The 23,397-nt window shown below is 39.4% G+C and overlaps 1 protein-coding gene across 2 annotated transcripts; it reads right to left on the bottom strand.

The window, feature by feature from the left end:
• Window positions 1–318: 318 nt before the first annotated feature.
• Window positions 319–23,365, bottom strand: GABPA (GA binding protein transcription factor subunit alpha). Of its 2 annotated transcripts, XM_042460719.1 has the most exons (11): window positions 23,150–23,365; window positions 20,052–20,057; window positions 17,478–17,581; window positions 17,024–17,168; window positions 15,157–15,241; window positions 12,593–12,838; window positions 10,395–10,589; window positions 9,772–9,828; window positions 8,810–8,950; window positions 4,424–4,616; window positions 319–1,749 (listed from the first exon to the last, which is right to left on the bottom strand). In XM_042460719.1, exons 3-11 carry the CDS (start codon window positions 17,552–17,554, stop codon window positions 1,521–1,523), a joined length of 1,368 nt encoding a protein of 455 aa, XP_042316653.1. In that variant the 5' UTR covers window positions 17,555–17,581; window positions 20,052–20,057; window positions 23,150–23,365; the 3' UTR covers window positions 319–1,520. The 2 variants fall into 2 exon arrangements, with proteins under 2 accessions (XP_042316653.1, XP_042316652.1); XM_042460718.1 differs by lacking the exon at window positions 20,052–20,057 and having other exon boundaries at window positions 17,478–17,578; window positions 23,150–23,364.
• Window positions 23,366–23,397: the final 32 nt, after the last annotated feature.

Here is a 23,397-nt window from a genome sequence, read left to right as displayed (position 1 = left end):
TACAGCTAGGTCCTTGGAAATCAATGGAACTCTTAAAGTAAGTACAGCAATAACCTAATGTCCCAGAGATAAGCATAAACATATTTTATGTTCACTGCAAAATACTCTAAGTCTGATGCTCAATTCTGAATGATTAGCAAAATAATAAATTATTTTAAAATGCACTATATAATACTTGCACTTTTACTGTCTATTAAGTGAATCACAATTTCTAATAGGTATGTTCATTTAATTATTATTAATAAAAAAGCCCATTTTACTTACACACACACACTCTCTCTCTCCCCCCACAAGTATAAGGTGAAACAGAAACAAAAGTATGCCAATGAATGTTTTATATGGTGCCAAAAAGCCCATCATGTTTTTTCAGGTTTTATATGGTGCCTAAAAGCCCATAATGAACATGCAAGAGTAAACAAAGCATTAGTATCACTGTCTCTGTATATAAACTGTATCTCACATCTTAAAATATTATCAAATCACTGAACTACATTGTTTAGTCTGTATAATAACACACCCTTTTATTTCCAAAGCACCAAAACAACAGCTTGGAAACCAAGTAATTTAAAGAAAGAAACCGCATTTTTATTTTAATACGGTGGTCTATATAACATAAGGAAGTGAAACTTCCATTTCTTACCATTTTAGCTGCAGATTATGTTTTGCTTCTAAATACAAGAAAGGACTTCTATCTGTGATTAACATAAGTCTTCCATTCAAAGTCAGCTACAGTGCAAGTATATGCAGAATCAGCTGATATACTCTGCAGTGTAAATTGAAACAAAACAAACCTATTCTTTGGATGAGAGATAGCATCTCCTAACAGGGGAAAAAAATATTGCCAGAGATTAAACTTAGCAAGGTCTCTCAAGGTAATTAAGCACTTTCCCACAAATATGCATCTTATCTACATTTTATATCAAAATAGTCATAATTAGTTTTTGACCTTGTTGGACTAAAACTTGGATACCTTTCTTCAGCAGCAGTCTTCAGTTCTGCTAATATTACACTTCTTTTGCTAGTGAACAGAGAAATTACCTGATGACCCTGGTACTTCTCACATCTCTCCATTTTTATATAATAATGAGCATGACTAGTAGAAACTGCTCTATCACTGTAAATATATTACATTACATCTGGTAGCTGAAGAACAGACGCACAAAGAACTAAATTCAAAATATTGACTGCTTTATGTTTTGTAAATTCTTCAGTTTCATAAAATGCTGGAAAAAACAACAGTAGGGCATAGCATAGCACCAACAAATTTTGGGGGTTTCTTACCAAATCCAGACTGTCATTAACAAATGCCTTCATGTAAAACAATCTGCAGAGTGCCATCAGCATACATGAAATCATATACCTTTAAGTGAAAAGGGTCAAAATTTATGGAAGTCTCAATTCTCTGTAGAAAAACCATGCATATTGAACTGCCAAGGAATAAAAGAAGCTCCCATTTTAAGACCAGAAACTGGTCAGTTTACAACAAAGGCCTCACACATCCAAGCTTTTGGTCCAAGTCCTTAGTTATCTTTTTCTGTTTGTAGAGATGCTGTAGCTAATGCAACTGCTGTGACTGGTTGTGCAATGCCATGAAGTTGCATCTTTGCCAGTTTCTTTTGTTCACACTCTGTAACCAGCCGATTCAGCTCTGCTGCACTGTACCCAATGAGAGTCTTCAAGTCACAGACAAACTTGTACACAAACCTCTTGCCTTGTACTTTGCAGATCATGTCCCCATCATAGTAATACCTTCATTGAGAAATAAAAAGAAAGAAAAAGTTCTTGAAAAGTAACTGAATCTGTCTGACACAGAAGAACAGTATGTTATGAACAAATTCAGTGTTGGAGGTTTGGTCAAAGTCCTCCCTCTAACAACCAGTGACTTGCTAGCAGTGATGGCAAACGTTTTAGAGATTGAGTGCCCAAACTGCAACCCAAAACCCACTTATTTATTGCAAAGTGCCATGTCCCTCTGGCTTTCTAGTAACAAACTCTGGTGAACTCTGTGCAGAGGTGATAGCGCGTGTGCCCACAGAGAGGGCTCTGAGTGCCACTTCTGGCACTCATGCCGTAGGTTCGCCACCACTTCTATAGAGCAATAGAATACACATCAGTATATGAAATCTATTGAACTCTCTCAAATAAATGTAGATGCTACCTCAGGCCCTCTTTACGTAGGAACTGTTTCTTATGGTAAATTTAAGCCTTTAATTTTAAGGCCTTGTTCTTAATTTGGAAGGAATATGTCTACCTTGGGGGAAGGCAGGGTTCAGCTCCATACCTAGGCAAGCAGAAGGGTTTATTATTATTATTACTGGAAGGAAAACAATAGTCTGTCCAGGTGAGCCTTCAAAGATGTGGAGCTCTGCATACCTGTTTGTCAATTCCAACTTAAACAGGAAAAAAGAGCTAAATTATTAAGATATATCACAAAACCTTTCTCCCTGAACATGTTAAATTTTTCATGAAAATATGCATGAAAATATTAAGCTTAGAACACTTACATCTTTGGATTTCAATTCTAAAAGTCATGCTGGTTCAAAGATTCTGGAAGCTGCAGTGAAAAAATTAATGCTTCCAAGCTCTGCTGCTCTGAAGGTTTCAGCTCAACTTGAATGTTAGACTAAAGTATCAGATTCAAAATCTTTAGACATCAGCATGAATAAATATTCAGAAGATAGGCAGCATTTGTCAGCCAGTCCTGGATGGGGTCACACTTCCTGTAAGGGACAAAGTTCGTAGTTTGGGAGTACTCCTGGACTCATCTCTACAGTTGTCATCTCAAGTGGAGGTGACGGCCAGGAGTGCTTGCTATCAACTTTGGTTGATACGCCAACTGTGTCCCTACCTGGACTGAAGATACCCTGAAGCAGTGGTACATGCACTGGTAATCTCTCGTCTTGGTTTCTGTAATGCGCTCTACATGGGGCTACCCTTGTGGCAGGTTCGGAAGCTTCAACTGGTTCAAAATATGGCAGCCAGGTTGGTCATCGGTTCATCTAGGTCTGACCACATAACATCTGTTTTAAAATCCCTTCACTGGCTGCCGATTAGCTTCCGGGTACAGTACAAGATGTTGGTTATTACCTTTAAAGCCCTACATGGCTTGGGCCCAAGGTACGGGAACGCCTCTCCCTACACAATCTGCCCTGCACTCTCAGAACATCTGGGAAGAACTTACTAGAAAATAAAAAAACTAGATTTAACAACAACTTCCCAAAGAGGCTTTAGTGTCACTGCTCCAAAACTATGGAAGAGCCTACCGGAAGAGATCTGTCTAATTACCACCCTTGATGCCTTCAAGAAGGGCAATCATGACAGATCTTTTCCAGTGGGCCTATCCATCCGACCCTGTATAGGAAATTTGTTATAATAAAGCTCCACTCCTATGATTATTACTCTGCCATAATTTTATTGTTGTTGTTATTGTATTAATATTATTTAAGGTATTAGTATTGACTTAATTTTCTATTTTTATCTTCGTATGCATTTTATTGGTTGTGATCCCACCTTGATCTGCAGGGAGAGGTGGGAAATATAAGTAAACTATATATATATATATATATATAGAGAGAGAGAGAGAGAGAGAGAGAGAGAGAGAGAGAGAGAGAGAGAGAGGGAGGAGGAGGAGGAGGAGAAGGAGAAGAAGAAGTGGTAGTTTCCTGATACCCAGCCTCAATAAACTGACTAGCAGTTTCACAAAAATTTGGGTGTCAAGTACATTTTACTTTTAAATGGTTTTCATATATTACAGCTAGTTTTACTTTCAGAGTGAATTTATTTAAGGTAACAGCCCTTAACTGACTGTATACATTTAGAAGAGGATACTGAATCCAGGTAACCAGAATTATACTATCTCTGCATAAAGACTGTGAATAACTACAACATTTTGGAGGATGAGCTATGAGAGAGATAGCAATGTAACTGTTGCTAGAACAAGATGCTGGTCTAGATGAAAACTGATCTGATCCACCACAAACAACTCTTGTACTGTCATCTGAGAGTAGTCATCACAACAAGAGAGCGAGAGAGGAAACAAGTAGAGATAAATGGGAAAGAGGGCCATTCCATTAGCTCTGCCAGGAGACTAATGAAGCCAAGCCCTCCCTCCAGTCCATCTGCCTTGGCCCAGGCCTTGGAGGTAGAGAGGAACTGCTAGACCTCTTACCCTTTCCCTCCACCACTCCCTTCTCCTTCTGTGTCATGTCTTTTTAGATTGTAAGCCCGAGGGCAGGGAACCGTCTAACTAAAAAGATTGTATGTACAGCACTGTGTAAATTTACAGTGCTTCATAAATAAAGGTTAATAATAATAATAATAATTGGGCTCTTCCCCCTAAACTCTTCCCTAAATAACTAAATAAATATTTTTACAATAAATAAATCTTTGTTTAAACAAAAATAACAATGTGCTCTTGACTTACCGTAAAGCACGACTGAGCTTCTCATAGTTCATAGTGGGCTTATTTTTTCGTTGACCCCATTTCTGTGCAACCAGCTCTGGTTGATTTAGTTTGAATTCCCCTTCGTCACCAACCCATGAAATGCAATCCCGAGCATCTTTATCAGTCAGAAGCTCAAGCAAGAACTGCCATAGCTGGATCTGACCATTATTTCCTATCGAGAAGGAAAAAAATAAGTAAAGAAAAATATATCAAGACTTTCATCTAAGTATAAATTTAATCTGAACAAGTTCAATAAACTGTAAAGAAAAATAAACAGGTAGCTGTGTACGTCTGTTACCATGCATACATAGAGAAAAACACACTTATTAGGACCAATTAAATGTCTAAAGTGAATAGGACTTTCAGTGATCTAAACTCTTCAGGTTAGATATTACCTATAAAGTTTGCTAAATATGTGGTTAATATCTAGCTTGCTAAACATTTTCATTATTGCAGAAGGTAACTACCTTTTAGTGACATTTTATTTAGTCCTAATAACATTAAACAGTTAATGTCAAAAAATTTGTCTGAAGCAGTCTGAAATCAACAGTAATAGTGTATCAATGAACTTTATCGCACAGGCCCTGGAACGGGCCTGTCACGTTCTAAAGGGGAACGTTATGGGGACGGGAGGCGGTAAAGAACGCTGTTTACTGCACAGCAAGAACGCTGACACTGCCACCGCCAATCATTCCCATCACATTCCAGATGCGTCCCAGAGGGGGTAATTTTCAGGAACGCTTCTCAAGCGTCCCTGAAAATCACCCCCTGGGGAACACATCCGGAACGCGATGGGAACAATCGGCGGCAGTGGCATTATTCTTGCTGTGCAGTAAACAGTGTTCTTTGCCGCTTCCTGTCGCCATAGCGTTTCCTTTTAGAACACGACAGGCCCGTTCCAGGGCCTGTGCGATAAAGTTCTAAGTCTGCAAATTGCATTTTAAAAATATAATTTAAAATATACTTTTTAAAACGTCTTCATTAAATTGGATTTGTTCTCTAGCAAGTAGTCAATGCAAACACTTTCCAAACTTAACTTTTAAATATGCAAATAGATCAGAAAACACGTAATTGAATCAGAGTTGTAAGAAACTGCAAGGACCATTTATTCCAAGCATCTACCATGTAGGAATATACTGTCTGTCCTTGGCTTACGCGGGGGATCCGTTCTGGACCCCCCCCAAGTAAGCCAAATACCGTGCATGCTCAAGCTCCATTCAAATGAATGGGGCTTGTGCATGCGATGGCGCAGTGGCGCGTGTGCACCATGGGCGTGCGCCCCATTCATCCGAATGGCACGTGCCGACCCTTGCGCCCTGCGCATATGACACAGGCGCACTGCATAACTAAAGCACTCTTGAGGTATGTTCATCCAACTTCTGTTTAAAGACCTCCAAGAAGGACCTCCAAGGCAGTCTATTCCATTGTTAAACCATTCATCCTATTTTTTAGCTGGGATATCTTTTTTTGATCATTTGACTCCAATTGTTCTCATTCAAGTCTCTGGGGAAGCAAAAACAACAAACAAACAAACAAACAAGCTTGTTTCACCTTCTGCATTACATCCCTTCAAATATTTGAATATGGCTGTCAAGAAGCTTCTCACCTCTTCTCCAAGCTAGAGATCCAACTCCCTAAGTTATTTCTCACAAGCCTTGTTTTCCAGACTTTTGAAAATCTTAAGTCACATTTCTCTGGATATGTTCCACCTTGTCAATATCATTCTTAAATTGTGGTGTCCAGAATTGGACACAGTACTCCAGGAGACATCTGACAAAAACAAAATAGAATGGCTACCAGTGTTCTTCCTGATGTTTAAGTGGAATCTCTTCTCTTGTAATTTGGATCCACTGACTCATGTTCTAGTCTCTGGAGCAGTAGGAAACAAGCTTGCTCCATCCTCTACATGACATCTCTTTAGGTGCTTAAACATGATTACATCACCTCTCAATCTTTTCTAAGCCAGACATACCCAGCTCATTAGGCCATTTCTCATAGGCCTTGGTTTCCAGATCTTTCATGAGTTTGATCACCCTCTTCTGAACATGTTCCAACCTGTGTTGCCCAGAACTGAGCATAGTATTCCATGCAAGATCCAAAGGATAACAACATGGTATCATTACATCCTTTGATCTGGACACTACACTCCCTCTGATGCAGCCCAGAATTACATTGGCATTGTATTGGTCACTGAATCACATTGTTGACTCACATTTAACTGTTGGTCTACTAAGACTCCTGGACCTTTTTCAATCTATCAAAGTAATTTTGAATTCTGTTCCTGTCTTCTGGGGTATTCACAACCCTGCAACCCTACTTGGTATGTTCTGCAGTTCTATTCCATTGTCTAAGACATTTATAAAGCTGTTAACACCGGGTCCAGGGCAAGACACTGAGGCAATCCACCAGTCACCTTTTTCAAGATGAAGAGGAACCATTGGTAAATACTCTCTTGGTTCACTTGGTCAACCAATTATGAATCCTCTTAACAGCAGCACTGGTTAGCCCACAGCCCAATAGCTTGCCTGCTAGGTTACCATTGGGATATTTTCAAAAGCTCTATTGATGTACAAAGCTTGTAACTTCATCAAAAAAGAAGGTAAGAGTTAGTTTGGCATGACTTCCTTTTGAGCAACCCATGTTGGCTCTTAGAATTCAGAGCATTTCTTTCTAGAATGCAGTGTGTGTGTGTGTGTGTGTGTGTGTGTGTAGAGTGAGAGAGAGAGAGAGAGAGAGAGAGAGAGAGAGAGAGAGACAGGGGCAACACTGGTCCACCTCCATTCTGCTGGAACCTCTCCTCTATCCTGTAATTCCCAGAAATAATTAACAGTGGCTCAAAGATTACATCTGCAAGTTTTTTAGTAATCTTGGGTTGCTGCGACACTGCAGAATTAATGCAGCTTGACACTGTTTTAAATGTCATGGTTCTATTGTATGAAATCTTGAGATTTGTAGTTTGTTGTGGCACCAGAACCCTATGATGGAGAAGACAAAATATCTCACAAAATTGCAGTTCCCAAAATTCCATAGTATTGAGCCATGACAGTTAAAGGAGTGTAAAACTGCATCAATTCTGTGGTGTAGATGCAGCCTTGGATACAATTCATCCAAGCCCTGGAGACTTGAATTCACGGAGCGTAGTTAGATATATTCCTTTACTACCTCTTTACCTATTTTGGGTTGCTATATTCTTACTGCATCTTTTGTTCTATTTTCAGCAGTTAGAACAGTTTTCCTTTTAGGAGAAAACTGAGGCAAAGAAGATAATGAACTGCTTGGCGCTTTCCATCTCCTATTAGCATTTTCATCATCTTCTCTACATTGTGGTCTCACCATTTCCATGTTCCTCTTCCTCCAAGCACAGCCAACCCCTCCCCTTCATTATTTTTAGTCTCTCCAGGAAGCCTGAGGCAATTCTGAACTTTCTCTTTTCTGATGTTCCCTCTACAAGTCCTGGCTAGTTGTTTGTATTCCTCTTTGGGGATTTCCACCTTCCTCTAATTCAATCTCACCTGATCTGAAAATTCTTTGTATATCCACTCTGCTTTTAGACACCTTCCCACTTTTCTTCCTCATAGGAAAAGAAAGACTTGCAGTCAGATATAAACATGTTCTATTTGGAAGTCCAGTAGGACTTTTTTTGAGTAAATATGCTGAAGGTCACTGTCTGAACCCCTGAATTCACTTAGATACCCTTTTTATGTTCTGCAAAATAATTTATCTCAATCACAACATCCTTTTGGGGACCACAGCCAAGACTGCAGACTGAAGCAGCTTTACTGTATGCCATCTATTCTTGGTTATTTATTTGTCATAGGTTCTCTGAGCACAGCTTCCACTTCACTTTCTAAAATTGGAAGTTCCTCTTCAGATAGTTTTTTCTCAAATGAATCTATTATCCTTTCATCTCTTTTATATAGTTTTACTGTGAGTTGTTTCCATCATATGGTCATGTAATATGTTCCCCTGCTAGTTGCAGAGCATTCCCACTCTTCGTTTAAATTTTCCTTTGATTTCTCAGATCCTGTAGAAGAGGTCTCTTTTTCTTCCTTTTTGTTGTCACCTTCTATTTATCTGCTTTGATTATTGTAGTAATTCTTCTGCTTCATGAACACAATTTATTGAACAGTTGCATTCAGGATTCATACTCTATTTCTGTCACCATTTACTTTTGCTTCTTGTAACTGGATAGCATATACTCTTCAAGTACAACTTCCTCATGTCTTATGTGAAAAGGAAACATTGACACTATCCAAATAAAATTGACATTTGTCTTAACTTTGGGACCCTATCAATTTTACAATTAGTCCTAAAGGTAAATGTGAGTATATTTATAGACTTTTGGTTTTTGAAAAAAAAAAATACCTGTTCGGTTACCAGGTGAACTTCTATCTTCTCCTGAAATCCTTGGTGCTCTCTGCACTTTTGCTGCCTTTGCATTACTATTTATGACTTTAATGGTAGTTGGAGTAGAAGGCTGTACAGAAGCTGGTATAATCTGCACAGCTACAGAGAAAAAAATTAGACAATAAAATTACAAATATGTGGCAGAAGCACATGAACAAATTGCAATTCCAGTATAATGCAGATGCGCCTTCCAAGGTATTAAAAATTTCTGACATGAATCTATTATGGTTTCCTACTTCAAACCTAGGTAATTGTCATAACCTACACAATGGGGTTTGGTTCTGGAGCCCCCTACAGATGGTAAAAACACAGATAGTCATGTGCCATATTACTCAGCAGGTGGTGATGTGCATGTGTCTGTGTCAGCGCATCTGCGTGCACACACCTCCACTGAATAATATGGGGCATGAGAAGCTGCACATGCTCCAGTCTGCCGATTGTTAGCCTGCTGCTGGAGCAGATCCACTATATTATTATATGATGTTGGTGCATCTGAATTATGGGCACTGTTTCTTAAACTTTAGCAATGTGTACGTACTATACAACTGAACTTAAAAATGAATGAAAGTAGAGGTCAAATATTTTTAATAGTGTTATCCAGTTCTTGTGAACCCAGAAACCAATGTTATGATTTTTAAAAAATGTGTCAGACATAGATTTTCAAACAACTAGTCAGAGATGGGCAAAACATAACCTGTAGGCTGCATGCATACCCCAGAACCTGCACTTGAAGCACTCATAGAAAAAAAAGGTTTTCCTTCCAAAGTGCCTTGCAGAAGGACCGGTATAAGTACAGAGAGCATGTATTTTTTTTTTTAAAAAAAAACAACAGTTAATTATGGAATCATAATTTCTATCAAAGTTTAAAATAGCTTGAAAACATGTTTTCTTAGTTTTAAAAATATGAAAGGACAACTTACGTTGATCAATAGTAACTGTTGCTATTTCTCCAGAGTGTTCCTGACTAGCCAACACATCTGCAAGATTACAAGAAAAATAACACTTTTAAAAAATAAATGCCATGACCACACTATAGTGACATTTTTATTGAAAATATGAGATAAGAATGAACAAACCAAACTGCCAAATTTTAAAATAATATTAACACTAGAACCACAGAAGTATAAATGCCATGCAAGAGGTGTTGAAGGAGGAGTGGAGAATGATTTTGAACTACAGTGGACCCTTGTTATACGCTGGGGTTTGGTTCCAAGATGTACCATGGATAACAAAATCAGTGTATGCTCAAGTCCCATTAAATATAATAACATAGCAAAATGGTGTCCCTTATAAAAAATGGAAAATCAAGGTTTGATATTTGAAATTTATACTTTTTTGGAACATTTTCAAACTGTGGATGCTTAAATCAGTGTATAAAAATCTGTGTATAAGAAGGGTCGACTGTACATACATGGTCTCAAATTGGTAGTAGCATTTAAGACATATTCAGTACCTGCATAAATTGCTTTATACCTAGGACTGACATGATACAAATACTGTTTACTTCAAAAATTATCAATATATTTGCTGAAAAAATATATACATTTTCGAAGAAGTTCAAGGTGGCTCCAAAGGATTTCTCCCCGAGGGACCCTCTGAAAGAAGTCCTCTTGACTGAGGCTGCACAATTCTCTCCCAGGAATACTAAGAGTATTGAGGTCTATGTCAGTCATGCTGAATTCCTTCATCACCCATACTACCCAGTGTAGTACCTGGTCAGTTGACCACTGTACTGGGTCTAAGAAAGAAAAGAAATAGTAGAAGAATTTTTTCAACGTTTCAGCAAAGATTCATTTTTATAGTAATGAAAAACATCATAACAACCCCAAAGAAAGCAATTTCATGTAGTTCAAACATGTAAGTAAACAAAATGATGTCTGGTACATAATCTATTATAATGATCAAAAAACATATTTTCTAATTTCTTTCATTTTTACCCATAGCTTTAGAAATCACGTTAGCAAGTTGCTTTGTCAGGATTAACTGTCTTAAAAGATACTTGATGAAATCCAACAATATTCACCCACTAGAAGGAGATAATCACCATCCACTTATGCAGCCCCCTTGAACATGCTCCAAAGGGAGCAAGTTTCAGAGAGGCATAGTGGGCTGCAAGGGGACTGAATGGAATAGAAACTTCTGTGGTGAAAGTACAATTCAAATTATGAAACAATGGAGCTAATCTGCAGAAGTTAATTACTTTTATATAGTCACTTCTCCAAGACCTACAGTCAAAATATTGATTAAGCTGACCAATTTATGAAACAGCATTATATCAGCCATATTCAGGCATTATAACAAATCTTAATTTGTTGTAATGAGAATAAATCTATGCTTCTGAAGGTCTTCTCCCCCTACCATGCAAATAAGAAAGGAATTTAAGCTTCCTGTGTAATTTTGAACAAAGCTGTTTCCTTTAACTATGAATATGGGAAAACATATGGGAAAACATATTGAGCCACTGCTAAGTCAGCACACTTGGATCTGAAGTCACCATCTGATTCTGGTTTGTCTGAATCCATTGTGGATCAAGCAAACCAAATTCAGACACAAGGAGAAATTGCAGCTTTCTCAAAAATTTGACCAGAAGTATAAACATACACCACTAGGGTGTGAATGAGAGGACACTTGGTAGAAGGGTCATGCCTGCATCCACTTCATGACATTGCCTGTTCCCACACTGCATACAATAAAGCAGTTTGACACCACCTTGGGCTGGAACAGATGGTCCTTTAAAGCCACTGTCTGGGTGGCTTGGGAATGCAGAGTTTATATGCCACACACTCCCATGCCACCCTGAAGCTGCTCGGAAGTCAGGCAGCTACACCAACACCACTAGAGCAGCTTGAAGTCGCCATGGGGCCACAGCAAGGTGGGAAAAGCTGCCTTTTCCATAGTCAAAAAAGGAGTTGATTTTTGCCGCTCCTTTTTCAGCTGGCTTCAAAATGATTGGGATTGCAGCATGTATTCACCGTGGCCCAACTCCATCTTTAGACAGCTTCTAGCTGTCTGTTTTGCCCCTTTGACTGTCATGACTCAATGCTAAGGAACTCTTGGATTTGTAGTATGGTAGGGCAACCAGACCTCTGACAGAGAATGCAAAATATATCATAAAAATAAAAATCCCAAAATGTCATAGCATTCAGTCATGGCAGTTAAAGTGGTGATTTATTTCTGCAGTGTGACAGCAGCCATTCACTCATGATTTATAACAGAATCTGGGACCTTCTGTATGTAAAATATTTATTCTCTCTTATACTAACAAGTAGTAATTTTTATGAATATCTGATATTTGATAGAGAAGCTAATAAATGTGGAGTGTTTGGTATCTAGCCATGAATTAGCAAGACCCTGAATATGACTAAAAAGATTTCCAAAACTCTTACGTAATGAAACCCAATACTTCAATAATGAAACGTTTTTTTCTGAAAATCTGCTACTCTATTGTAATTGAACAGTTTGAAAATAATCAGATTGAAATCAATCTCTGCTCCGCATGGTGCCACATTCAAATGCACCGAAGTCTATCAAAAGTAAGTATAAACTTCAATACTGATGGCTTTGCATCTTTCACTTATGAGGCATCAATGCTGAACTCATACAGTTAGATATTCACAGCTGAACCTGAATGCATATTGTACTTAACCGTCATCCTTTTTGTGATAATAACCACAAAATCTAAAGGTTAAACAGATATTTGTATAGTTGGATACACATGTGAAACTACACACAGTTTCTTACCATATGGTATTCCTAAGCGTTCCTGTTCTTTACGATAGCCTTCTAATGCTGCTGCCCACCGAGTTACTTGTTCAGATGTTTCATCAGATATGGTGGTTATATGTTTTGTCCCATCTAGTGTTATCACTTGAGTTTCTTCAACAAGATGTTCCTCGCTCTCAGTATGGTGGGCATCAGGGTCAATCACTACCTCAACTGTTTCTACTGGCTTTACGATTTCGAGAATGTTTAACTTTGGTTCTATTCCTGTACAGAGAAAGTGAAAATAAATGAACAATTTAAAAACAATTACTAATTTATAGACCAAACCACCCTTCAGTAGTTCCCTCCTAATCTGTTCACACAATCTGATAATGAAAATCTGACTACACAATTCAGAGAAAAATCATTAATCTGTCATCCTGAACACTCATTAAGATGTTTTGTTTCTTTATACACTAGGTAGCAACTCATTTTATTTCAGAGTCCTCTTCAAAATTTTGCTCACTTTCCTGAATTCATGGGATTGTCATTGGTCCCAGCAGCTGTCTGAAATGTTTACAAAAACTTTTAAACAACTCTGAACCAGTTGATATTCCATATATTCTTCAGCAGTAAAAGCACCATTGGACCACAGGTGTAAATTTCACTCTACAAATTTAATGTGCATACAATAGAATAAACAAATTTATATTATGTGAATTGGCAAATATTTTCTAACCCTCAAGAGAATTCCAATATATTGCAGAGCATCCCCATACCCAAGAAGAGTTTGTCAAAGAAGAATAAAGTGTGTTCTCTGCAAGGAGGCAAAGTAAAAGCAAACAAAACAAACTACCAACCCAAGCATATATTTTGTATATGGTGGAATATTTCCTAAATGCAATGAATTTCAGTGTGCATCACTGCAAGAAATTCCAATTTCCATGGAATGAGGCCAATGTCCCCAGAAAGCTAAAGCGCCTCACATCTGTTTCACTGTATTATGGTCTGCTGACAAACAGCACAGGATTTTTTTTCAATACTAGAATACCCCAGGGATAAAACATTCAATAGATTTTTTGGGAAACCTTTTGATTCAATGTCTGAAATTTAGGGACACTGATTGATCCAGTACAGGGAAAGATTCTGTAAATAATGTGATTTTTAAGTGTCTCAGAAAAGGCCTTTATAAATTTTGAATTCAATGTTCACCAATACTGACTCTACCTGACTGTCTACATTAAAAACAATCAACAAGCTTTGGCTTCAAGATTTAAATTTTTCTCATACAATTATGTATAAAAATGACATGAGATCTAAGTCTACAGTTGACTACAAAACATTTCAAAATGCTAAATGAAATTCAAATTACTAAACGTATCATTTGAGCCCTCACTTATATGTATAACCATGATGTTTCCATTGCACTGTAGTACAGTGGGCTCTTTCCTTATGCGGGGGAAAAAGTGCATGTGATACGGCGTGGTGCACACACCACTGTTTTTACCATGCCACGGCTTCAGCATAAGCTGAATGCCGTGTAAGGTGCGGGTGCATGCATAATTTCCTGCTATATAATCAGTTTGTAATGAAATCCATAATACCAATACAACAATTAAAATTTTAAAATATTTCAACACATGACACCATGTTTAGAGGAAGCATGGAGCCAGTGGTCTGAGTGTTGGGACTATGACTATGGCACAAAACAAAGAGCTGGAAAGCACATATTCACAGCGGAAGAGATAAAGGAAATGAAGTCCCACGTGACATAATTTTTGGGTACTGGAGGTGATAAATAATAAAAATGAGAATTGTTTTTAAAAAGAAAGAGGAAAAGTAGATTTTTAAACTTAAAACCAGAGGGTATGAATGAAGATTTGGAAATACAATCTCTTATATAAAATTTTGCAATAAATGGCTAAAAAGAATTTTCAATATTGTATCAGCTAGATAGGACAGAACTGAGTAACTTTATGGACAGATTGCATCATGTATCTTCTCATTGGTTCTCTTCGATGATGTTACTTCCAAAATCCATAAATATGAACTCATTGGTAGTCCTAGTCCCTTCCTTCTAATACTCAGAGTGTTCACTTTGTTGAGAATGCAGACTGAAACGCTTGAAATCTCTGGTAATAAATATGTATATGATAATATTGATAATAGATATTTGATTTTTAAGAAATTATGTTTTTAGAGATGATTTATGTGTTGTCCCAAGACCACAACTATAATAAATGTACTTTTATTCATTTTACAATAGCCCCTGAAGAAGGACAATTTGTGACAAGGTCAAAACGTGTTGGGCTTTTTAAGATAATAAAGTTTGTGGACCATCAACAGCACGTGGAACTTCATTTCCTTTATCTCTTCCACTATGACTCTGGATACCAGAGTTTGACTCCCAGCTTTGTCATGTAAACCCACTGAGTGACCCTAGACAATCACCCTCTCTCAGCCTCAGGGGAAGGGAATGGCAAACTTCCTCTGAACAAATCTTGCCAAGAAAACCCCATGATAGGGTTCACCACATAAGTGCGAAATGATTTGAAGGCACACAATAACAACAACATTAAGTATCTAAAGAACTGGTTTGTTACCTTGCCTCGATATTACTTGGACACTAAGCTGCACTGTTCCATCTGTTTTCACACCTTGATCAAAGAGACTGCGATCTGGATCCAGCTTGATAATAAAGAACAAATTAAGAAATTGTTAAGTCTGTTTGTGCTAAATACTGATACTGGCAATCTTTTTGTTTGTTTGTTTCTTTAGTTAAAGAGGATTCTCATTTTTAAAAGCAATACTTTTATTTCACATTAAACATTCTACACAATTACATTTTGTGATCAATGCAGAGTAAAGAATGATGATTCTGGCAGAACAAGTGAGATCTAGCAAAGGCATCTCCCTGGATCCTCATCAATGATGTACCATATACTTGTATTATTTATTTATTCATTTATATTCTGCCTTTTTCTTGGAACTGTGACTCAAGGCAGTTTATAGCAATCAAAACAAATACAAATAGAAATTCAAAGATGGAAATATACCAATCCCCCAAAATTACTCAAACATACATAAAATATCTATAGAATCAAAGCCATTTAAATGATATATATTAAGTTTTCATCTGTCTGTAGATACAATGGTTCTCAACCTTTGGGCCTCCAGATGTTTTGATCCCAGTCAGTATGATCATTGTTCAGGAATTCTGAGAGTTGAACTCTCAAAGATCTAGAGGACCAAAGGTTAAGAACCACTGCCGTAGGACAGAAAGGAGTACGGTATGTGATTGTGACCTCCTTAGGAAGTGAGTTAAAACAACTCCAAGAATAAGCTCCCATGTTCCAACAAGATGTGCTTATGAGGGTGGTGGGACAGAGAAAATGGCCAGTAGTTCAACTGTAGTTAATATAAGCATTCTGGTCTGTCAAAATAGCAGCAGATCATCATTTCCTGACTGCATCTTTTGGATTTGAAGATCTGCCAAAATAATTATCACCTTTGCTAGTACCTTTGGTCTGCTAGGCAGCTCTGTAGACATACTGTAAGATGTGACTAATATGTTTTCAGTCTGCTCTTTCTCTTCTGAATCGCTTGCATGCATAGTAGTTTGATATCAAAGAGTTGTGATTGGGTATAATCCATGAAATGTGATCTGGACTTTTAAAAACTCCCTTATAGAAAAGACATCTTTATTGAAAGCCAAGTAGAAGTTATGTATTATGTCCTGAGATATGATGTATTTCAACAAAAAGAAAGAACTTTGCCTTTCTTCTCTTAGCATTTACAACTTGACGTAAACTGACCTACCTGTTATAATATTTAAATTTTCTAATATTGGCATGTCTGAATTTAAATTGTGTGTTCCAAAACAAACCATGGCCTGTTACAGACAGCCAAAATAAAGCTGCTTCGAGTCACTTTGGTGGTATGGTATTTCAATGATGCATGAGTCCTAAGAGTCTGGAAGCTTCACCAAAGCTGCACTCCAGTCCTTAGGACTGGAGCGTGGCTTTGGTGCGGCCTTTGGACTCTTAGGACGCATGTATCATTGAAATACCATACTTCCAAAGTGACTCGAAGCAGCTTTATTTTGGCTGTCTGTAACAGGCCCAAATCTTGAATACACTTATTTTATTTTCCCTAAGTTACTCAAAAACTCTGGTTTGCAATAAAGGCTCTTTTTGGATAAAAACATCTGATATATATATAATAAATTAAACATGATGTTCAAAAACCCTGTTGAGTAAGGAAGTTTCACATCAGGATATGTCAAATTCAGTCTTAACTGAAGTGTATACCCTTCTAGATAGAGTAACATGTTATGAAATCAGTAATGATAAATATATGCAAAATTAGTATCTTGGAAAATAAAATAAGAGGCAAAAGATCAAAGAAACTTACCCAGTATAGCCACCTCTCTATAAAAAAACCTTTAAATAAAAAAAGGTTTTGCTTTACCTGTATATCTTGCAGACAGATTTCATGTGCTTCCAAAGAACACTGAAGTCTTGGTTCCAGCAGTTTCTTAAGATTTCCAACTGGCTCATTGATATCAATAGCCTGACTCACAAATTCTGCAGTGGTATATGTCTGCTCAACAATGCTGAAATAAAAGAGTTTTCCACTGCATTTATTAAAAAGTATCATGTTAATGTTTTAGTTTTAAACATTTCTGGACTAGTGTCTACATGATGTACCTCATTTTAACAGGTTTTAAAACAGTTTTTTTTAAAAAAAAGTTTGTAGACTCTAATGTGAGTGAACCCACCTGAACCCTTCTAGAAAAATAAAGGATAAATTCATCACCTGACTATCAAAAATCCAGCTCCCTCTAGTCCTTCTAAGCTAAAACAACATCAGTTCAGAATGGTTTTTCCTCTGCAAACTTTTATTTTAAAACCTTTTTATATACCTTTCTTCAGTGCACTCTTGTTTCTCAGTTCCATCAATTTCTATTTCTATTAGCTCTTCTGCTTCTCTTTTAGTCATGTCTGAAATATTTCAAGAGGTAGCCTGAAAAATAATAAGCAACACATGATTTATCCACACATTATATGCAAAACAAAACTATTGGTTCATGTCTTCTGTAGTTGGAAGCAAGAGCATAGGTCTTATCACATTCTCATGTGATTGTTTTAGGGCACAAATGTTGGCATGCTCACTTGTACTTCAGTGAGATGATGGGACTCTACAACTAAGTAATAATACAATAAGGGTGCTAGTTCCACTTAAAACTTTTTGACCAGATAAACAGAGACAATATTAAGCAGCACTTTCTTTTATAAACACCCTAGCAGAGGAAACAGTCTTTTCACATTTGCAGATTTTTCTGCAATTTGCTGCCAATTTCAACCACTGGCTAGTCATTCTTTGCATCATATTTACTTTGTATCATATTTACTTTGCTCTCATCTTTCAAACATTTCTGCATTGATTTCAATTGTAGGACAACATACAGTGCATGAATTATGACTATAATTTATAGAAATCAGCTTCAAGCAGTTTATCTGTCAAAAGTATCTGTTAAAAGATGCACCATTAAACATCATCTTCAGAGCTATGTAAAGTCGAAGGCTTTCATGGCCGGCATCCATAGTTTTTTGTGGGTTTTTCAGGCTATGTAGCCATGTTCTAGCAGAGTTTCTTTCTGATGTTTCGCCAGCATCTGTGGCTGGCATCTTCAGAGAATTCAGGCAAAGCATTCTTTGAAGATGCCAGCCATAGATGCTGGTGAAACGTCAGAAAGAAACTCTGCTAGAACATGGCCACATAGCCCGAAAAACCCACAAAAAACTATCTTCAGAGCTGTTACACTACCTTCTACACCGAATTATCATGTTTTGTCAAAGTTTGTTTATTTCCAATATAATCAAAAATTGATCTTTCAAGAATTTCGAGTTCATCAAATAATAATAATTTAATCAGTCTGCAAAGCAGAGGGAGAGGAACATAGAAATCTCAATTATATGAGTCAAATCACTGGTTCATTAACTTAGCACTGGCAGCAACTTGCCAGGAATTCAACTAGAACTCCTTCATAGTTCTCTCTTACGATCCCCACTAGTCTCCTATCTCTAGGCTTGCCATATCCTGCCTGGGGGCGGGACTTTCCCGGTTTGGGGCGTGGCCACATGGTCCCGCCCCGGTTTGGCCCCGCCCCCGGGACCCCCCCCCCCCCCCCCCCCCCGCGCGGAAAAGAGCCTCACCTCAGCAAGGCTCGTTCCCTGCTTGGCCGCCTCCGCCGGCCAGGGAGGTGGGCTGGGAGGGCCAGGGGAAAGGGTCTCGCCTCGGCAAGGCCCCTTTCCCCTCCCTTGCCGCTTTCCCCGGAGGCCACGGAGGCTTCAAGGCAGGGAGGAAGGGTCTTGCCTCGGGGAGACCCTTTTCTCTCTGCCTTGAAGCTTCCTCCGCCGGCCACGGAGGCTTCAAGGCAGGGAGGAAGGGTCTCTCCGTGAGGGGAGACCCTTTTCCTCCCTGCCTTGAAGCTTCCTCCGCCGGCCAGGGAGGCTAGAAGGCAGGGAGGAAGGGTCTCTCCGTGAGGGGAGACCCTTATCCTCCCTGCCTTGAAGCTTCCTCCGCCGGCTAGGGAGGCTTGAAGGCAGGGGAAAGAGTCTTTCTTCTTCTTTCTCCTCCTCCCATTCTTCTGTCTCCTCTCCTCCTCTTCTTCTTCCTCTTTTTCCTCTTATTCCTCCTCTTCTCCACCTCTTCTTCTCCACCTCATCCTTTCCCTCTTCCTCCCCTTTTTCTTCCTCTTCCTCCTCCTCTTCTTCCTCCTTTTTTTTCTTCTCTGCTTCCTCCTCCTCTGCTTCTTCCACTCTTCCTCCTCTTCTGGTTTTTGGCCAGAAAGGGAAGCACATTTCTGCCATCTGTCTTGGAATAATGCCAAATGTCCTCCATTTTTATCATGCCTAAGAAACATGCATTTATATGTAATTTAAAAAAAAAACCATCAATTTTGAGCGTCCTCCATTTTGTCAAAATGTGTCCTCCATTTGAAAATTTTGTCCTACATTTGTCCCAGTTTGGAGGTCCTGACTTATGGCAACCCTACCTATCTCCATAAGGCCCAATTCTACTTTGGTTCCAAAATCATATGAGATTAGGTGTATTAAGGTTGTATTCTGATTCAAGTAGAAAAGAAACAAGTGGTTCATGAATCTTTGAGCCATCATCCCCGAGGTTGTCTGGTACCCAACCTCCAGATTATTTCCATCACTCCAGAGGACCTCAGCAGCTGGCTTGGGACTAGAAGTAAAGAGACACCGAAGGAGAAGACAATAAAGTCTGTTCCATTGTTCTCAGAGGTCAACAACTGCCTTTGACTCTCCCAAAACCATCACCTTGTGGCCTGCTTATATTTTAAAAACAAAACAAAACATAAATCCTCTTAAATCCTTTTAAAAAAACCCAACAGCAGCATATTGATGGTTTTACATGGGCTGAAACTTCAACCTTCTGAGGTCTTGCTGGAATCTGTCTGCTAACACTTCCACCGCTGTAATAAGGCCCATGTGAGAGCAATGCTAGTCTACAGCAGATGGGTCTGCTGCTGTATCTTGCAAGTGGCCAAATCTGTTGCTTCGTGTGAAAGGAACAAAGGGCCCCAGTCCAACCGGCAACAACAGTAGTAAGTGGATATGATAATTCTGCTTTATCTGCTGAACCTTCAAGTTAATAGTACTGTACTTGAACTGGCTTCCCCCTCCTTTCTCTTTCACCTTGTGGGTCATATCTTGCAAACTTCTTCAATAATAGCCTTGAGGACAGACACAATAATAATAATAATAATAATAATAATAATAATAATAATAATTATTATTATTATTATTATTATTATTTAAATTTCCCGCCTCTCCCTGAGGATCAAGGTGGGATTACAACAGATAAAATCGAACAATACAGTTACAAAATGTCAATAAAAGCACACAAAAATACATGCGAGGTCATTAAAATAGCCAAATCGTCATCTGTTTCTGTATTATTAAATCAAGTGTGGAGGATTCTTTAAGATTAGTTATAGAAGACAGAGGGGTACCCCGCCAGAAGAGATCCGTCTATAACCCTGGGGACATACTAATTTGTGTAAAATACTCTGGGGAAAATTTCAGTTAGTTTTAAAGCTTTGTTGGAAAAAAAAATCAAATAAAGATAAAAATGCTTTAAAAATATTTTGACCAGTTATTTAATTGCAACAAACTGTTACTGGATTTAAGCCAATTATTGCTGTCTGTCTTATTAAAAAACCAAGTGGCAAAAACTCTCATTAAGTAAGGATGGGGGAGCTAACACTCAAAACACAGATGAGCTTAAATTGAATAAACAATTTCTGCCTAGGTGTCTGAGTTGCTGTATTGGGATCTTGCAATCTGAGCATTCATCTAGGTGTGCAAGTGGGTTATATTCTGCATTCATTAAGTTTTGATCCCTTATTAGACAACATAGTGATGTCTAATTGTGATCACAAGACAAGACCTAATCTAAACACATCTCCCTGGAAGCTCCACTGAAACTGTACAATTAGAATGACAAGAATGGCACAAGTGCAGTGAAAAAACTAGGCAGCACACTCAGTGTGTGCATAAGATGGCAAAATGTATTGTCCCAGGAATAAGATGAAACACCAGTACTGTGTACCTCTTATGAAAGGACAAATATCCTAGAAGGGCTCTAATCGCTCATGCAACTTTTATGAAACCAATAATGATACATTCAGAGGTAGCCATGTTGCCCATTTAGCAAAGTACAGTATCATCCCAAAATGCACAAAACAGACAAAAACATCACTTTTATGGATTTCGGATGATATTGTACTAGTAATGATAGCTACTGAAATTCACACAGGTGGGCATATGCTGTGTGTGCCTCCAAGTCCCTGTTGTCATATGGCTGCCGAATAGGGTTTCTTTAGGCAAGGAATACTCAGGTGGTGGTTTTGAGTTCCTTCCTCTGAAAATACAGCAGATCTATTAAATTATGAAATGATGTGTGTCTGTCTGCACCTTCAAGTAGTTTTTTCACAGGGTTTTCTTAGGCTGCACCCACAGCACAGAAATGCTAGAGTTCTGGGAATTGTAGTTTTGTGAGGCATTTAGACTTCTGTCAGAGGGCAATAAACTATAATTCCCAGAATTCCACAGCACTGAGCCATGGCAGTTAAAGTGATGTCAAAACGGATTATTTCCAAAGTACGGATAGAGCCTTAGTCAAGGAATACTCAGAGGTGCTTTTGCCCATACTGCTTCAAATGCGCTGTCATCTGTTGTCTCAGTGCTACTTGGGCTTATGAGAAACTGGCCAAGTTAATTGGTTTCTGTTTCATGCCTTCAAGCAGCCCATCGACTTATGATGGGGACCCCATGAATCTCACAGGGTTTCCTTAGGCAGGAAATACTCAAGAAGTTGGTTTTGCAAACGCTGGTTAGTGTCCCGCCATGCTATTGTCCCACTACTACACTTGTCCCTCCATATTCACTAGGGTTAGGAGGGGCACAAGACCCCCAGGACTATGGAAAAACCGCAAATAACAAAAACACCATGTTTTTAACCTGAAAGGACACCTCTCTAGGGATCTCTGGGTCCTCCATTGCAACAGACAGAGGCTGACCCTAGGACTGCCCTGGAGGAGCTACAAGGGCCTAGTAGAGTTCTCTCTAGTCTTTCAGTGCAACTTGTAGTTCAAGTTGACCATAGAGTTGCCCTGGAGGAGGACCTAGATATTCCTAGAGAGAACACATTAACCAAATTGGTGAATAATCAAAGCTGCAAATATAGAGGGATGAGTGTATTTGTGCTTGATAGAAACTGGCCAAATTAACTGCTGATGGGTATTTGTTTGTGCTTCAAGGGGACCCTCGATTTATGCCTTATTCTTAGGTTCATTATATATTATAAACTGATTTTAAAACTCTTTTAATTCTTTTTAAGGGGGGTGTTGTAATTTTGTGTATTGTAGGTGGGCGTTTTAGTGTGAGCCTCTCAGAGTGCCTTGCTCCAGGACAGAGAGCGGGATACAAATAATACAATGTTGTTGTTATTATTTGAGTGTGTCTCTCTCTCTCTCTGCCTTGAAGCTGCCTGCGGAGCCCTGGGCCCTCCGGGGATTCCTTCCACAGGGTTTTCTGAGGCAGGGAATACTCAAGAGGCGCTTCCTATCTGACACTCAAACACCCCCCAAGCCAACACAAAGCCCCCTGTGAGTGTGAGTCTGTGTCTCTGTGTGTGTGTGGTTGTGGTTGAGAGGGATGGAAAGGGCCGGGGCCTCGCAAGGTCTGGCAAGAGGGGCTCCTTGGTCCCCTGACAGAGAAGGCGAGGGGGAGGAAGAAGCTGTGCCGGCCGGGGCTTCCCCTTCTCCTTCCTCTTCCTCCTGGGCGCCTCCTTGTTGTTTGAACTCGGAACGGAAATGAGGCTGGCGCCGCGCGGGCCAGAAACGGAAACAAAACACAAGGAGCGAGGAAGAGGCGGCCGCGACCCCCCCTTCCCACCCCCGGATACGCCGGCGCCAGCCTTCCTGCCTTCCTTCTCCCCAACGGCCCCCCTTCCTTCCGTCCGTCCTTCCTTCCTTTCGCGCGCGCGCCAACAAGGACTCACCGGCCGCCGCCGCCGCCCTCAGCCTCCGTCACAGAAACCCCCCGCCAGCCCCCTTCCTCTTCCCAGACGCTCTCCCCTCTGGCCCTTCTCTCCTCGCTCGCCCTCCGCGCTGCTCGGCGGCCCTGGGCTCCCAACTCGGGCGTCGAGGCCTTGCGCGCGGGGCCCTGGCGGGGGAACAAGCGCACACACCAGTCCCCCCCGGGCCGGGCTCGAAAACTACAGCTCCCAGCATCCCTTGCGAGTCGCCT

Source organism: Sceloporus undulatus, chromosome 3 (assembly GCF_019175285.1).
Source record: "Sceloporus undulatus isolate JIND9_A2432 ecotype Alabama chromosome 3, SceUnd_v1.1, whole genome shotgun sequence".
Lineage (NCBI taxonomy): Eukaryota > Metazoa > Chordata > Lepidosauria > Squamata > Phrynosomatidae > Sceloporus > Sceloporus undulatus.
Note: the sequence above shows the minus strand (reverse complement) of the source record. Positions and strands in the feature narration are given on the sequence as shown.